Source organism: Dendrobates tinctorius, unplaced genomic scaffold (genome assembly GCF_039654945.1).
Source record: "Dendrobates tinctorius isolate UK_male_01 unplaced genomic scaffold, ASM3965494v1 ptg000156l, whole genome shotgun sequence".
Lineage (NCBI taxonomy): Eukaryota > Metazoa > Chordata > Amphibia > Anura > Dendrobatidae > Dendrobates > Dendrobates tinctorius.
Window position 1 is genome coordinate 12,162,480 of NW_027361823.1, and position 15,906 is coordinate 12,178,385.

Sequence of the window (15,906 nt, forward strand, 5' to 3'; positions counted from 1 at the left end):
GTGCTCTCCTGTTTTCTCCACCTCTCCCCAGTCGCATGATGTTCCTGACTATTTGGCTGATTTTTATGATGTATTTAGTGAGAATAAGTCTGCGTCTTTGCCTCCTCATAGGAGTTATGACTGTGCAATTGAGCTGAGCCCTGGGTGTAAATTTCCCAAGGGTCGGCTCTTCAATTTATCTGTACCCAAGCACGAGGCTATGCGATCCTATATTAAGGAGGCATTGGAGAAGGGTCATATTAGACCATCCTCTTCACCCTTGGGTGCTGGGTTTTTTTTCGTGGCTAAGAAAGATGGTTCATTAAGGCCTTGTATTGACTATCGTTCCCTCAACAAAATGACTGTTAAATATCAGTATCCATTACCCCTGATTTCTGATCTATTCTCCAGAGTTAAAGGTGCTTGCTGGTTTACCAAGCTTGACCTCAGGGGGGCGTATAATCTTATTCGCATTAAGCATGGGGATGAATGGAAGACAGCGTTTAATACTTCGGAGTGACATTTTGATCACTTCACCATCATATTAAACAGTGCAGGGGTTAATCTGTTCATTTGAGAGCTCCTGAGCCTTCCTGCTTTGATGGTCTCAGCTGTTCAGTGTTGGCCACTTCCCTCTGCTATACTTTCCTCTGGCAGTCTGGGATTGCCAGTATTTGTTTCATATTGCCTGGTTCTGGAGTTGGAGGTGTTGGTTGTTTGAGAAGACATTTGGAGTGTTGTTCATAAGACTGTTGCTGGGTGATTTATCTGTGTGCATATCTTCTTCCTCTCCTATTTGGTTTTTCCTTCCATTACTTTTCAGTGTTTCACTCTGTTGCTTGCAAGTGCATATTTGTATGACTGGTATTTTTTTATCTTTGTTTGTCTTCACTTGTTAGTCTGGATAGTGTATTCTTATACACTACAACTCCTCACTTCCCTGGGTGGGAGAGGGGACAGATAAGACCTGATTTAGGAGCTCAGCAAGGCTCGAGGTCCCGGCGTTTACACCATAAGAAGTAATCTGGGTATCAGGGATAGCTGGGACGCCCCTACCTGTAGGGATAGAGAAGGAGCCCCGGGATGTCCTGCAACAGTGCGGCGATAATGGGTGTTTGAATCCGACCTTAGAAATTTCAAAGACTAGAAGAACACATGGTTATTGGTGCAAAACCAAAGTCAGGTGAAGATTCAAAAAGAATGAGAACTATAAAGGAGCGACTTTTCTTTATCCTTTTTCTTGCTTCTTGCTCTGGCTGCAATATAATGCACAACAAATTGGATCAAAACTGCAAGGGAATTTTCAGCCAAAGGGTTGGGTCACATGACTGTTTTCTCCACAATCAAGAAAACTGGTCGATTACTCTGATTAGACTTTGGTCTGAGTATGTTCAGAGTAGCATTAGTTTTTCTCAGGGGAGAAAAAACAAACTGTTTCTCCACCTTCTCTATTCTATCAGTTTGTGAAAATCATGTCATCTGAGTGTGGTCCGATATTTTATACAGAACCATAGACTTGCAATGCCGATTTTGATCCAACCATCTTGATCAAAATCAGATATGTCTCAAGTTTTTTCACGCACTATATGGTGTGAGGAAAAAATCAGATATGTGTACAGCCCTATCAGACATCAAAGGTACGATTATTATCCGTGAAAACTGTGGATAGCATCTGTCAGAAAACCAATTGTGTGGCGAACCTTTAGAGTGGGATAATGCCACAACATTAAAAAAATGGAAATTGTCTAATAAAGAAAAAAACGTGAGCGAGGATTATATTTGCACGCCTAGATTTGGACTACATCAAAAAGAACCCTCACAGTTAATGGTTACTACAGAGTTAAATAACAAAATCCGGCAGAAATCTGCAATACCTAGGACTTGATGCTTTTTCTTCTTGATATTAAAAGTGATTTTATAAAGCCTCTCTCACTTTCACTGTAAGGGCTCATACTCACTTGCAAGAGAGTCGCACGATTCTCGTGCGAGTCTCTCACATGAAAACCTGGCACAGCCGCCGGCACTCGGACCAGAGCGTGCGGCTACATAGAAATGCATGTAGCAGCATGCCGCTCCGGTCCGAGTGCCGGCGGCTGTGCCAGGTTTTCATGCGAGAGACTCGCACAAGAATCGTGAGTCTCTCGCAAGTGGGTATTGTTGTGCTTTTTGGTAGATTTAGGCTAAGTTCAGGCGAGCAGTGAACTTTTTGGACCAGTCACGTGTAAATTGCATATACACACACTGGCTTATAGGCTAACATTGGTCTGTGTGCCGTCTTTTGCCAAAACAGATAGAAAACAGCCCCAAAATACACCTGTGTGAATTTAGCCTTAAAGTGCTCTCTAGGGATGCACTCTTGTCTCAGAAAGCCTAAATGCATTTATTTTTGTGTCTGAATATTCTGTAATAAAATGCTGACAGCAAACTGTCCAGTGTTCTCCTACTGAACCTTAGATCAGAGCCGTCAATGACACTCGCACATTGTAAAAATTACAGATAACATTTTCCTGACATTTTTCTAGTCTTTTCTGCTCAAATGTTATCTGGAAATCAATAGGAAAATATCAACTACACCCTACGGTGTATTTTTTTGTGGCCTTCCTTCACACATGTTATTTTTCTTTAGTCCCAGGCTTTTTTTTTTAATGCAGAATGATCTATGACAGTGGTGTTTTTTTATGCCTATGTGTTTTTTTTATGCCTATCCCATAAATGAATACATAAAACCTGCAATAAAATATAAAACAAATTGTGAAAGGTATGACAATCTTGAAAATCTTTTTTTGCAAGCCAGAATAACTTTGTAATCCTCAGAATGAATGTTTTTTTTATTCATCATCCTAATTTATCCTCTTGATTTTGGCTAATAAGTTGTGGTTGATCATTCATTTTGAGTCACATTATTGGACATTCTTTTAGGTTGGACTTGGCACTAATAATCCTTGTTTTTTTTTGTGTGAAATAATTTACCCAATTTTCAGAATTGCACATTTAGATTAGCAATAGGGATGGTGCTATGTAATCTTAGGTGTAATGGGCAATGATGTCATCTGCTGAACATCATGAGAAGAACTGCAGAAAGGTAGAAGGAGGCTGCAGAATAGCATGCTGACTGTTACCTTTGTACTGATATGGTGTAAATTGAGCATGGAAAAGCATACTGTAACCAGCAACTGGTTAGAAGACCCTGATAGAGCAGAGGGATAGCATGTGATGGGATCAGGAGCTTTACACACTGAGCTGAGCTATCACCGAGGAGGCTGTGGAGGAGATGCCTACACTCCTGTAGACGCAGCCCTCTGCCTGTGTCTTGCTCCCTCTGTGCCTCTTTCTGACGCAGATAACTGGAAATCACCCTGTTCCAGGGCTTAGCTCTCTGAAATCGGAGTCATTCTGACGGAGGGAGGGATTTTTGTTCTTCTAGTTGGAGATCATGCATGCAAATACTCTCTGGCTCTGCCTGTGACTGCTGCCACTCTCTCTAGTAATCACCCTGGTGGACATCTACTTCTCCAGCAGCTGACACTTTCCAGGACCTCAGTGTGGTGGTGACCTGTAGACACTGGTAGCCCAGGGGCGCTAAGGAATTTCAGGCACAAAGGCAGCATCTGTTTACGATTGGAAAGGTGGATCTTCTTCAGCGTTAGGGACCTCCTCGTTGGATGGAAGAAGTGAGAAGCCTTCAGAAGACTGTGATTCATTCCTACAAAGGGGTCTCGGGGATTTAAATGCAGAACGGATACAAATACCTTCACAGGGAGCTGGAAGTCGACTAGGAAGCTTGACTGCGGACGCGAAAGGGAACTTCTCGTAGGCGCATCGGGCGTCCGAGAGAGGATCACGACCTGTTGTGCGCAAAGTAAGTTGGAGAAAGTAGGAAGAGGTTGATCCTTCTCTGGAGGGGGGCTAAATTGACCGGGAAGACGACGAAGGGAGAAGAGAAGGCAGCAGGAGCCCCTGCCGGGAATATGGGCACATTGCGGGACTTGCAGTACGCTCTGCAGGAGAAGATTGAGGAGCTCCGGCAGAGGGATGCTCTCATTGATGAGCTGGAGCTGGAGTTGGATCAGAAGGACGAGCTCATCCAGAGATTGCAGAATGAGCTGGATAAATATCGTTCTGTTATCAAACCTGCAACCCAACAGGCTCACAAACAAACTTCCAACACCTTAGGGGAGCAGAGGACCAAGAGGCAGGCAATCTCAGCTGAGCCAACTGCTTTTGACATCCAGGATCTCAGCCATGTCACTCTTCCTTTCTACCCCAAGAGCCCACAGTAAGCAGCAATGTGTCCTTGTAGCATCCTGTCTGTGCTAGTTCAGTGCTCTCTGTGTTGTCTCTGTCCATCCACCTGTGTATAGACGACCTACTGCACCTTCTACTTTCCATTTCTCTCTTCATCCTCTGCAGTAATGTATAACTAACACTTCTGTCTCGGCTGTTATGCACATTTCTTCCCCCCAAAATCCACAGTAACTGCACCCATCTATGTGTTGTTGTCAAATGTCCAGGTATGTGAACCTACATACTTTTTATGTTTACAAACTATATGTTATATACCAAATATTATGATAACTTGGTGCAACTTATTTCTATTTAGATTTATGCCTAACCCATCTCATGTGCTGGTTGTACAGTGCAATGTGGGCACTTGCCTAGATGGGGTTAAGAGATGCAAGCATGTGCAATGCTGCTGGTAACACATACAGTATTGATGCCCATAGTGGAGCACTTTTCTAGAAACTTTGTGATTCAGGCATGACAAATTTTTCTCCACTTGCTCTTTTTGTGTAGGATTTTTTTTTTTTAATTAAAATCACAGATGAGTGTGCCATAGACTGGCATTGCGTTGTCAACACCAAGCCATGATGTACATAACCAAATAACGTGACTTCAGCTTTATTCTTTCTGTATTATTATCCTTCAATGTTAATAAAATGTAAATAGTTTAATGAAAATTTAGACATCAAAGACAACCTAGTCCATCAATATCTTCCATGTGGGTTGATTATCCTGTAGATCATGGCATGGCATGTTCTCCAAATTATTCCAGGCGCTGAATATTTTTCATTTCCCTTTTATTAGGGAAAATGACTTGGAGTAGAGAACAATGTGCTTGGCTGAGTTATACAACTTATGAATCTATGTGCCCCCTCAATTTCACTCTCTCTGACGTGTCACTTAACTTGTAGAGTTTGTTTTAGATTCAAGTAAATGAGCACAATAACTAGTAAAAAACGGAATTTCACCAGATATGGCTATGGTAAGGATGGTCTACTAACGTAATACACCTTTTTGTAACAACTGTCCAATACATTGGTCGTCAGGGTCATATTATCCTCTATTTACTGGTGCTAGCACAAGATGACTTGACACGTGGGTTGAACATTCATCGTTTGCTGAGCATCCGGCTCTTCCACTTATATCTATTATTTATATCAATTGATGAAACACTGGAACATAGCATGAATAGATCACTGACATGAACACCTATCTGACGACGCTGTTACACCCATGTCAATCCCAATAACGTCTATCCAATGAGTTGAAGAATCCATTGGATGACCAGCTTTAGGTTAACCAATGACAAACCCAACAATGTGTACATCATACTGTATGGGGCTATGACCGCAAGCACAGATAAAACCGAACACTGCATTGAAAGAGCCTGGAGACCACTGGTTTCTGACCTTTTGCTCTCCACTGGTTGCACAACTATAACTTCCAGCACACATGTTGCGAATTGTAGCTGTATGACAGCTCCAGGTGTGACTCCATGACTTTGGGGCATGTAATGTACACCAGAAACATATATTACAAATGCTGTGCAAACTATGTCCTTACACACACACGCCACACACAAACATACACATGCCCAGAAACAACACACACAAACATACACACAAGCAAGCACAAACACATACCACCCTCAAGCATACACATGGACTCATATACAAATACACAAAAACACACAGACATACGTACACACCACACAAGCACACAGGCACACAAACAAATACACAAACATACACTCACATTATGAACATTCACCTTAAATACACACACATACACATACATAACCCTACACAAGGAGGACAAACATACACACAAACATATACACAAGCATACATTCACAACAAACACACCACACACAAGCATACACACAAGAACATGAACACATCACACACAAGCATACTCTCACCACCAACACATGCTATGCACAAACATGCACCTCACACACAAACAACCATACTCAAACACACACACAAATGTACACACACAAGCATACACACACCACAAATAAACATACAGATAGATAACCACCCTCAAGCATACACACAAACATATACACGTATACAAAAATGTTCAAACATACACACCACACACAAGCATCCACGCACACAAACATACACATACATATACTAACATTATGCACACTCACCTGAAACACACACAACCATACACAAGCAACACAAACATACACACAAACATATACACAAACATACACACATCACACACAAGCATACACACATAACACACAAACATACTCTCACCACAAACACACACCATACACAAACATACACACAGATAACCATACTCAAACACACACAAATGTACACACCGCACACACAAGCATACATACACACATCACAAGCAAACATACACATAGACAACCATACACTAAAACACACACAAACATACACACACAAGCATACACCACGCACACGCATGCACACATATATACACAAATATACACATCACAAACAAACACACAGATAACCATTCTCAAAAACACACACACACAAACCACACACAAGCATAAACATACAAATACACATACATACATATTCACTCACATCAGACACACACAGCACAAACACCACATCCACCCTTCACACAACACCACCACTGATTCTGTGTGTAAGACGCTCATTTTCCCCTTTTACTTCTTCACACTTGGACGCATTACAGGGAACACATGTCTGAAAATAGGATGAATCGCTATCGGTATGCTATCAACAGCACGCGGGAGAATCACCTCTCAGCAGGTTAACAGGTAGCGGAGCACAATGATTCCGCCTGAAAGTAGCTTCGATTTGCTAAACACTTTCCGATCACGGCTCGCGGTAACAAAAAGAGAAAAATGTTATATCACTCCATTCACACGACAAACCTGCACACTCCAAAATTTGGGGCTCTTGATCTTTTTTTTTTTTTTTTTTTTTTTTTACACAATGCAATTCATCAGATTCTTCTATGTTCAGCCCGTGCTGAATGCAGTTTATATAATCACAGCGTGGGTTAGCTGAATGCATTCCCTAGAGAGAGTGATAAAATCCTTCAGAATTAAGCTCCAACAGCAGGGACAGTTTATAAAATCCTTGGGGATTGCCAATGTCAATCACTAAAAGAATGCTAAACCACATTTACTTTACCGCTCATGCTTTCATTAGTTTTTCTGCAGTATCTCCCATCAGTTAATGTGTCAGGGTGGTGTGCAGATCTTTATTGCTTAGTATAACGTATAGGATTTTACGCGTTTCCGGGATCGTTACTGTCATCCTATCCTTGTCTTATATCATGCCATATGTTCTGTTGTTTAGGCAATAAAGAATCACCTTCATGGAGTAATTGGCTGTGATTTCCGGGTAGGATTGATGGCAGAAAACAATTTTTGTCCTTATTGATGCTGTTGGCTGATTCCAAGGCATGACCATATTCTGTTCCGTCTGCCTAGCAATGGAGGTTATGCCTGGTTCCCTAGCAACAGGAGGCTAACATTGGAATGTTGTGCTCTGAGGCATGGAATGATCATATCCCTATACTTCTCCATTCCGCACCACGTCTGTCTCCTGCCTATCAACGGGACCCTTTCGATTTCTTCTTGTAGACTCACTTGTCTGCTCGTATTCCACGTTTTATGTCAGGGGGTCCCTGTCTCTATTCTGTTATGCCCTTTCATTGTGCTTTAGTCTTTCCAGTCACATCTGCCTCTCGCAGGTCTATTATTTTTTTTCTGATTACCTGTACATGTTACTGTATTGTTTTTGATTCCATCTCCCATTATACCATGTTAGATGTGCCACCATTTTGTGTTTTTTTTTCCACCATTTTGTTGGGACCGTTGAAGAACAAACATTTCAGAACTTTAGTTTTTTTTTTTACTGAATTATAGATAAAATATTTTTGACATTTTAAGAAACAAGTAATATAACCAGTAAATTAAAACTGCTCATAGTCCAGGGACTAACGAACGACTGGTTGCACAATTGCTATCATGGGCCAATATCCCAGAAGAAAACTCAGACTGTAGCATCGAATGATTGACAACGGTACTGAAGAAAACATTAGCGCAGTCTTCAAAACTTTCGACATGTGCTAACTTTGTCAGATAGTTACTCGTCCTGTAAGGTCCTCCGAGGGAGCTGTGGACGGCTTATGGTCATTCCCTGGTTGTGATGGTGGTTTTAGGCAGAGAACAGTGGCACAACACCAGTTTGACATCACTTTACTTGGAAGTTGGTCACACCTAAGACTATACCAGGAGTTTTAACAGGGTGATACAGTCACACCAAATTGATGACCTATAGGTCAGCAATGTCAGTTTGATGGCTGTCCAAAACCTGGTGGTCCCACCAGTCAGCTCCGATAGAGTTTAGCTGTAGACACTGAATAGAGGTGTGCTGGGCAGCTACAAACAATGTGTAATGGCCGCTGCCGAGCTTCGCAAAACAGAGAATACACACATTTCTCATCTGCTTTACTTGCGAGCAGACACAACACACTGAATGGAGTTGAGCTCTGTTCAGTATCTGCATCCAACTGTTTTCAGACATCCTCACCATAGCCATGTTAGTGATGCTCAGCTATGGCTGCTCTTGTGTCCACCACAGGGTGAGGAAGCCTGGGTCACACGAGCGTAGATTTTCTTAGAACCAGATCGATTATGTAAATGACACTTTGACCAAAATCTGATCAGAGTGTGACCTTCCTGTGATCCGATTCTTTCAGATGAGAGAATTGTGACAAGATTTCTCCATCTCCATTGTGAGTGTCCACAGAAATCAAGCTGCCCTCGGATGCCATCCGAATGCAGTCCGATCTTTTACACTCACCCATAGACTTTAAATGGCTGCGTGTCATCTGATTTTTGCAGCAACTGGCAGCGTCCTACCGTTTTTTTCTCATGCCTGCCAAATTGACATGAGAAATAAAAGCTGATCAGCACTGACCCATAGAATAACATTGGTCTAAGTGTTTTCCGATGAAAAATTGGATAGCAGTCGTCCGATGTATATGCTTGTGTGAGCGATGCTCTAATATTATGAAGTCCCCCACCGCGACACTTTGGCATGAATTCTTCTTGGCTCTATGTAAGACGAAACATCACAACTATGAACAGTAGTGAATTATACCCATCTGGGTATAAAACACATTCAAAACCAAATAAACACCCAGTAACATATCTAGCAAATCAACATCATCACACAATAATTGTGAGCTGATATGTGACATGATGCATTGGATCAAAGATATGTGACTTGGAGAGGTTCTTCCATTTCAAACATTATTCCTCCAAATATTCAGGAACGCAAAAATTTTTCTTATATATATCTGAGCACTTTCTGTCTTCTTGTGTTTCGATGGGCTGATAAATGGCAAATGAGCTTTAATGGGGATAAATGTAAGGTCATGCACTTAGGTAGAACGAACAAGTTGTATAATTATGTGCTTAATTGTAAAACACTGGGCAAAACTGTCACTGAAAAAGACCTGGGTGTATGGGTGGACAACAAACTCACATTTAGTGGCCAGTGTCAGGCAGCTGCTGCAAAGGCAAATAAAATAATGGGATGCATTAGAAGAGGCATAGATGCTCAGGAGGAGAACATAATTTTACCTCTATATAAGTCACTAGTGCGACCACACTTAGAATACTGCGTACAGTTCTGGTCTCCGGTATATAAGAAAGACAGAACTGAACTGGAGCGGGTGCAGAGAAGAGCGACCAAGGTTATTAGGGAACTAGGGGGTCTGCAATACCAAGACAGGTTATTACACCTGGGGTTATTTAGTTTGGAGAATCGAAGGCTTAGGGGTGATCTTATTACAATGTATAAATATATGCGGGGACAATACCAAGAACTTTCTAATGATCTTTTTACTCTTAGACCTGTGACGGGGACAAGGGGGCATCCTCTACGTCTGGAGGAAAGAAGGTTTAAGCATACTCACAGACGCGGATTCTTTACTGTAAGAGCAGTGAGACTATGGAACTCTCTGCCATATGATGTTGTAATGAGTGATTCCCTACTAAATTTTAAGAAGGGACTGGATGCCTTTCTTGAAAAGTATAATATTACAGGGTATATACACTAGTCTCCTTAATATTGCGTTGATCCAGGGAGCTAGTCTGATTGCCGTATGTGGAGTCGGGAAGGAATTTTTTTCCCCAATGTGAAGCTTACTGTTGCCACATGGGTTTTTTTTGCCTTCCTCTGGATCAACATGTTAGGGCAAGTTAGGATAGGATATGGGTTGAACTAGATGGACTTAAAGTCTCCCTTCAACCTTAATAACTATGTTACTATGTTACTATGTTACTATGTTAGTCACTGCTCAGTGGCTCCAGCCATGTAGATGGAACAAACCGCTGGGCGGCAGTGCCAATGTGACATCAACGCTATAGCCGAATGACAAACACTTGACAAATCACCATCCTAGGGTGCACCACTCCACTGGAGCAGCTACAAGAGGCAGTGGTGCACCCTAGGAGGGCGAATAAAAGCTTCCATGTTTTTATTTTTTTTTGCGTTCCAGAGGAAGAGACTTTGAAATTTGACAACTTTTTTAACACTTTTGGGCCTCGATAAAAAATGATTTGTAGTATTGTTTTTTTCATAAACTGCAAAGAGAATTTTTGGACCCTTTGTTGCTCCAGGGTCCTTGTGGCTGCCACCTCCTCGCCCCCCTATATCTACCGTCCTGTGTCGAATGTACTTTTCATACTTCTCATTACCCTCATTGTAGCATAACATCTTTCCGATCAGAAGTGTTGTCCCTTTGTCTGAATCATGCTTTACATTTTTCTGTAACTTACGCCGTCACCTTTATGGGGACAACAATCGTAGTGAGAAAGTCGGTGCCAAGTCGTTGATCCACTGTCTCTTGGCTCGTTGTCTCAGAATGAATGGTGTGAATATATTCTAGCCGTATTGATATTCTTTTATCTGAGGTGAGTGAGATGATTTATGAATATAATTTTCCTTTATGAGTTCAATAATGAGACGGACTGTCTCGAAAAAAAGCCCAAAGAACCATAAACTGTGAATACAAAGACACGCTGATATTCTCCTGTGTCACGTTGCCCATATTTTTTCTCATTTGCCTGTCATGTATTTATATCTTTTGATCCTATCAATGAATTCACTGTCTGCAGAACATTTAAAGGAAATTGTCTTTTGCTATTCTGGAGAAAGCATCTAACCCAAGTGTCACGTACAGTGCACAGTGATGGTTTATACCGAGAATCGGCCGTTTGGAAGAAAGGGAATGATCCTTTCAACCTGTTTCTGAAAAGGTTTGCTCTGAACAAACAGAGCGTCCGTCCTTTGAAATTTCTAGACAATTTTTTTTTTTTTAAAGGAAAACAAATCTATAAATATGAGACACCAAAAGATAATTACACGGGATGTCATACTTTTAGGTCTAGATTATCATGCAATGCTTTATTATTAAAAAACTTTTCCCAAAATTTATAACATAAGAAATACCAATATTTTAGAATAAATGGATACTTGCAAAATATCTGTTTTTATAATTATAGACGCTTTAGGTTTTCTTTGGGAACGTTGCTATCCAGGTAACCATTGCTGATATGTTGGCTTGTCAGTTGACTTGGATCGGGCAGTGTGTGTCCGCTATCAGGCCCCCTTTGAACAAGCCCTCCTCCTTCTCCTCCCATCAAAATGTTTATCCTTTTAATATATTGCAATCACCATAGTATGCAGCACTATGTACTTACAATTGCTCGTTTTTCCTTTCTACCCAGTTAATTCTTCTCTTCTCCATTAGGTCTACGATATCACATCATTAAAAACTGACTGTTTGAATCCTTCTAAGCTGTATGTAGAATTGGGAGGTCACATGACTCATGAGTCATTGCAAAAGTCTCTAGTAGGGGGAGGAAGGAGGGGCTGGGTCTAGAGTTAAAGGGAACCTGTCAGCAGGATTGTGCACAGTAACCTACACACAGTGTCAGGTCAGCGCCATTATACTGATTACAATGATACCTGGGTTGATGAAAGCCATCTTATGGCTGTCTCTTTATCTTTATTTTCAGTTTTGTGTTAATGGAAAGCCGCCACATCAATTAGATCGGGGGCTAAATGGGCTCGTGGCACGTAGGGTTAAAGGTATGATATGTAGGGATATTGTAAGGAATATGCTTGACTCTAACCATTTTGTTTTACTGTAGGTTGCCTTAAGTCTCTCATGAGGTATCCTCATGATTGATCTGGTAAAGGGTTAATAGTCCCTGTTCTCGTGTAACAGAAGCAGGTGATCGCCCTGATTGGCTGGCCTGGCTGTCAGCTGTCTTTTGGATTGGTTGGAAAAAGTGCGGGAAGCACCACATACATGAACCCCGCGTTAGGACACGAGCATATCATTAACCCAAAACTGAAAATAAAGATTAAGAAACAGCCACAAGATGGATTTCATCAACCAACGTATCATTGTAATCAGTATTACGGCACTGATCTGACACTGTGTGTAGGTTACTGTGCACAATCCTGCTGACAGGTTCCCTTTAAAGAGAGGAATGATTTTTGCAGGGACTATAGACTTCCTTCTATATAGAGCAGAGAAAAGAGAAGAATTATCTGGGTAGAAAGGAAAAATGAGCAATTGTAAGTACACAGTGCTGTATAATATGATGATTGCAATATATTAAGAGGATAAACACTTTGATGGCAGGAGGAGGGCTTCTTTAATATCGGCTCTTATATGCATTTTGAATAAAATACTTGTAATATTATTCCCACTCATGTGATGTCCAATAAACGTATCTTTGTGGCATCTATTCACTGAGTTTCACAGTTTTCAATAAGTTGCCATGGTTACAGATCACTAACAAGGCAGTGTGCTGTCTTATCTTTAAGTCTTGTGCTACTCCTGATTAACTGCCTGAATTACATACCAGAGTTTCTGTACATCCACAATTCAGATTATCCCTAGCAACTTAGTTCCTATAACACAGGGATGGTAGCTAAGTATTTTATTTTCTACATCAGTTTACCTATGTTGTCGTATAAATGGAATATGTCAGCAGACTTTTTCTGTGTAATCTGACAGAAGCCTGGGGTAGGGACAGAGACCCTTAGTCCAGCAATGTATCACTTAGTTTTGTGGGTCCAGCAGTTGGGATAAAATCACAGTTTTCTTAGCTGCAGATCTAGCAGTTCTCTGAATGATGAACCCTGTATAACTCCGCCCACATCACTGATTGGCTGCTTTCTATGTACCCTGTATAGTGACAGAGAGCTGCTAATCAGTGCTGGGGACAGTGGTTGGACTAGGAGGCATGAGGCCAGTTGTCCTGTAGTGATAAATTCCTGCTGATAAAACACTGTTTAATTGAAACTGCAAAACTCAGCCCAGTAAATGACACATCACTGTAATCAGAGTCTCTTCCCCTACAGTGCTGCTCTCAGATTACAGAACAACCTGCTGCTGACATATTACCTATAAAGACATTGTATTTCTAAAAGTGAATGAGTAGATGAAGCTGTTTGAGTCGGCAGGGATTTATGGAAGATTTCATGTCAGAAATGTGCAGAATTTTGAATGCAACACTGGGTTATAATACGGACAGTAACTCAGGGTCAGTGTTGTTCTTATCTGTATCAGAGGTTCAGATTCAGTCATGGATGACGGCTTGCACTTCTATGCTTCCTGTCAAAATAATGGATACAATGATGGAACCGAACAGATCCCGTTATTAGTCAGTGGGGTCCACCAAGAAGCGATTGTGTGCGCCGTGTGCCGGATCTGACACCAAGTTCCTGTGATGGAGCAGAAGACTGGAAATGACAACTCAACCTAAGTAATGCAATGTATTGGAAAACTTTGTGCTTAGATTAACCCTGTGTGAACTGTAAAATGATATTCATTATTCTTTATACCCATAGGAAGCGATGTGGTTGGTAGGTGGGGGTTAATGGTCAGAGCATGCACCACCGTAAAGAGGTTTATTTAAGAGAAATTTACATTTCTATTTCTACCTTTTGAAGCCAGCACATAATATCTGTCATCAGGGGGAAGTTAAGAAACATTATCGTCCTATTTAGGCTCATGGGAGCAGCAGTTGCTATGGCAGCGAAAGATGCGGCACATTACAGCGGATCAAATACGGTACTCCAGAGGATGGTATCAGCACTGCAGGGGGCATCGCTCTGTACAGGGGGGCTATCGCTCTGTACAGGGGGGCTATCGCTCTGTGCAGGGGGCATCGCTCTGTACAGGGGGCATCACTCTGTATGTACAGGGGGCATCGCTCTGTACAGGGGACATCGCTCTGTGCAGGGGGCATCGCTCTGTGCAGGGGGCATCGCTCTGTATGTACAGGGGGCATCGCTCTGTACAGGGGACATCGCTCTGTACAGGGGGCATCGCTCTGTGCAGGGGGCATCGCTCTGTGCAGGGGGCATCGCTCTGTGCAGGGGGCATCGCTCTGTATGTACAGGGGGCATCGCTCTGTACAGGGGACATCGCTCTGTGCAGGGGGCATCGCTCTGTGCAGGGGACATCACTCTGTATGTACAGGGGACATCACTCTGTACAGGGGGGCATCGCTCTGTACAGGGGGCATCGCTCTGTGCAGGGGACATCGCTCTGTACAGGGGACATCACTCTGTATGTACAGGGGGCATCGCTCTGTACAGGGGGCATCGCTCTGTACAGGGGGCATCGCTCTGTACAGGGGACATCACTCTGTATGTACAGGGGGCATCGCTCTGTACAGGGGGGCATCGCTCTGTACAGGGGGGCATCGCTCTGTACAGGGGGCATCGCTCTGTACAGGGGGCATCGCTCTGTATGTACAGGGGGCATCGCTCTGTACAGGGGACATCGCTCTGTGCAGGGGGCATCGCTCTGTGCAGGGGACATCACTCTGTATGTACAGGGGGCATCGCTCTGTACAGGGGGGCATCGCTCTGTACAGGGGGCATCGCTCTGTACAGGGGACATCACTCTGTATGTACAGGGGGCATCGCTCTGTACAGGGGGCATCGCTCTGTACAGGGGGCATCGCTCTGTACAGGGGACATCACTCTGTATGTACAGGGGGCATCGCTCTGTACAGGGGGGCATCGCTCTGTACAGGGGGCATCGCTCTGTACAGGGGGCATCGCTCTGTATGTACAGGGGGCATCGCTCTGTACAGGGGGGCATCGCTCTGTACAGGGGGGCATCGCTCTGTACAGGGGGGCATCGCTCTGTACAGGGGGGCATTGCTCTGTACAGGGGGCATCGCTCTGTACAGGGGGCATCGCTCTGTACAGGGGGCTTCGCTCTGTACAGGGGGGCTTCGCTCTGTACAGGGGGCATCGCTCTGTGCAGGGGGGCATCGCTCTGTGCAGGGGGCATCGCTCTGTACAGGGGACATCACTCTGTATGTACAGGGGGCATCGCTCTGTACAGGGGGCATCGCTCTGTACAGGGGGCATCGCTCTGTATGTACAGGGGGCATCGCTCTGTATGTACAGGGGGCATCGCTCTGTATGTACAGGGGGCATCGCTCTGTATGTACAGGGGGCATCGCTCTGTATGTACAGGGGGCATCGCTCTGTATGTACAGGGGGCATCGCTCTGTACAGGGGGGCATTGCTCTGTACAGGGGGGCATTGCTCTGTACAGGGGGGC

General features: G+C 43.2%; 1 protein-coding gene across 2 annotated transcripts in view; it reads left to right on the top strand.

The window, feature by feature from the left end:
* Window positions 1-3,023: 3,023 nt before the first annotated feature.
* The window catches only part of PRKG1 (protein kinase cGMP-dependent 1), a 1,325,447-nt gene continuing 1,312,564 nt past the window's right edge, over window positions 3,024-15,906 (top strand). For both annotated transcript variants that reach the window (XM_073548242.1, XM_073548243.1), the window contains exon 1: window positions 3,024-4,255. In XM_073548242.1, the coding sequence (XP_073404343.1) occupies window positions 3,948-4,255 (308 nt within the window). In that variant the 5' untranslated portion in view covers window positions 3,024-3,947. The remainder of the gene's footprint in view (window positions 4,256-15,906) is intronic.